This window comes from Tupaia chinensis, unplaced genomic scaffold (genome assembly GCF_000334495.1).
Source record: "Tupaia chinensis unplaced genomic scaffold, TupChi_1.0 Scaffold000317_1, whole genome shotgun sequence".
NCBI lineage: Eukaryota > Metazoa > Chordata > Mammalia > Scandentia > Tupaiidae > Tupaia > Tupaia belangeri.
This window is the reverse complement of record NW_006159810.1, coordinates 1862610-1864780: the sequence shown is the minus strand read 5'-3', so window position 1 is coordinate 1864780 and position 2171 is coordinate 1862610. Positions and strand designations below refer to the sequence as shown.

Here is a 2171-nt window from a genome sequence, read left to right as displayed (position 1 = left end):
CACTCTTTCACCTTGTTGTGTATATTTTTAAGAGAATGAAGCAATTCCCGTCACCAAGGATTTTGGCAACTCACCTCCATTATGACAAATTACCTGGGTCCATCTTCAAAAATAAAGCTAAGGTGGGTATCCCTTCCTACTACTATTTCAAATTTGAAAAAAAGAAATGTAAAGAGGTTTTTGCCTTAGGACACATGTGCTCCCCAGAGAGAGAGAGACAGACAGACACAGTGAGATAGAAAGTGAGAAATCCCCCCCCCCAAGGAAATGACCATGCACAATCCCTTCTCCTCCATTCTCCTCCTAGGATCTCAGTCACACACGTACATGCACCCAGAGTGAGTTTCAACCCACCGGGTCCAGGACTTGAACCATGATTAGCCATGTGGGAGTCCAGAGACATAACTGCTATGCCATCTGCTGGCCCCCAAATTTGAAATTTTTATATACCATCTAGATACTGGCTTTTTGGGGTGTATGATGCCTTCACTCCTCAATATAGCATCTTAATAAGTGAAGTGTAAAATTAGTATTTCTTTGGTGGTTATTTTTCTTTAGATATATTTGCTATAGTTGCATTCAAGTCAACTGCATTTTGAACTAGGATGGAAAGCATGCACATAGAATGAAATTTATTATATCATCTGTTTTATGGTGAATGGATTTCAGAGTCCCACTGGGATACCTAGAGTGTTTCATGAAAGAATACAACCTAGTTAAATGAGTAAAAAACATTCCTTTGGTTCTTTCTAGTAAGCACCATTTGCTTGAGATCTGAAACTATTTTGTTTCTGAATTTCATATACAATAAAAAACTTCATGTTGGGCCCAGCAGATGGTGTAACGGTTACATCACTGGACTCTCACATGGCCGACCTCAGTTCGAGTCCTGTACCTAGCAGCTTGAAATTCACACCAGGCATATGTGCATTCATGCCCAAAATCCTAAGAGGAGAATGGAGGAGAAGGGATTGTGGCATGGTCATCCCCCAGGGGTGATTTCTCACTTTCTATCTCTCTGTTGCTTTCTCTCTCCAGCAAGCACATGCACCATATGGGAAAAAAAAAACAAAACTTAAAAAAAAATAACATATTAGAGGCTGTCCACTCTTATCTAGAGGTATTCAAGTTCCACTGAGTGGTTTTCAGGACTGTCATTGAGCATGCCCAGTTTTAAGTGAATTCTTCCATCCCCTAAGCCCACCTCAGTCTCCCCCTGTGGTAAGAGCTCACATTGCTAGCCCTATAGCTTCAGTGGTGATGGGAGCCGGCTCTCACAGGGCTGACCACAGTTGAAAAGCACACTGGGCACATGTAGGTGCATGCCCTAAATCCCAACAGGATGGAGAAATGGAGAGAAGGGATTGCAGTGTGGCCATGCCTCTCTCCCTCTCCCTCTCTCTGTGTCTCACTGTGCATGCACCCTCTGGTAAAATTTTTAAAAATCTACAAAATTGGAAATACCACTTCAGTATATAATTTATCTTGTTTAATGCAATGAACATAATTACAAATCTAGAAGCCTTCCCCTCCCCCCCTTAATGATTTGACAAGAAACAGAACTGAAGTAGCTTGTAAAGCATTTGGATTTGGAGTATGCAGTCTTTTGAACTAGGAGTAACTTTCCCTTCTCCACCATTCTCCTCTCGGGAGCCCAAGATCCCGAGAAGAGAATGGAGAAGGGATTGTGGTGTGGTTATCTCCCCTGGGGAGGTGTGCAGGGGGTGATTTCCCACTTTCCTGTCTCTCTGTCTCCCTGACGAGGACATGTACCTTATAGCAAAAAATCTCTTAAAAAAAAAAAAAGGAAAACCCTTCAAGCAGAGTCAGCCCCATAACATAGTGCTTAAGCATGTAGGAAGCTGAATCCCACACGGCCAACCATAGTTCTAGTCCTGGCTCCAGCAACTTGAAAAACACACTGGGGGGACCAGCAGTTAGCGTAATGGCTATGTCGCTGGACTCCCATGTAGTCGGACGCGGTTCGCATCCCGGACCCGGTGGCTTAAAACTCACGCTGGGCGCGTGTGCGTGCGTACCCAAGATCCCGAGAGGAGACTGGAGGAGAAGGGATTGTGGCGTGGCCATCCCCCCTGGGGGGTGATTTTTCGCTTTCTGTCTCTCTGTCTCTCTGTCTGGCGAGCGCACGTGCCCTATAGCAAAAACCTCTC

General features: G+C 44.5%; 1 protein-coding gene across 1 annotated transcript in view; it reads left to right on the top strand.

Annotated features, from left to right (window-relative positions):
• The window catches only part of SULT6B1 (sulfotransferase family 6B member 1), a 17950-nt gene that overhangs the window by 4812 nt on the left and 10967 nt on the right, over nucleotides 1-2171 (top strand). The window contains exon 3 of the mRNA XM_006151336.2: nucleotides 33-122. Within this exon, the coding sequence (XP_006151398.1) occupies nucleotides 33-122 (90 nt within the window). The remainder of the gene's footprint in view (nucleotides 1-32; nucleotides 123-2171) is intronic.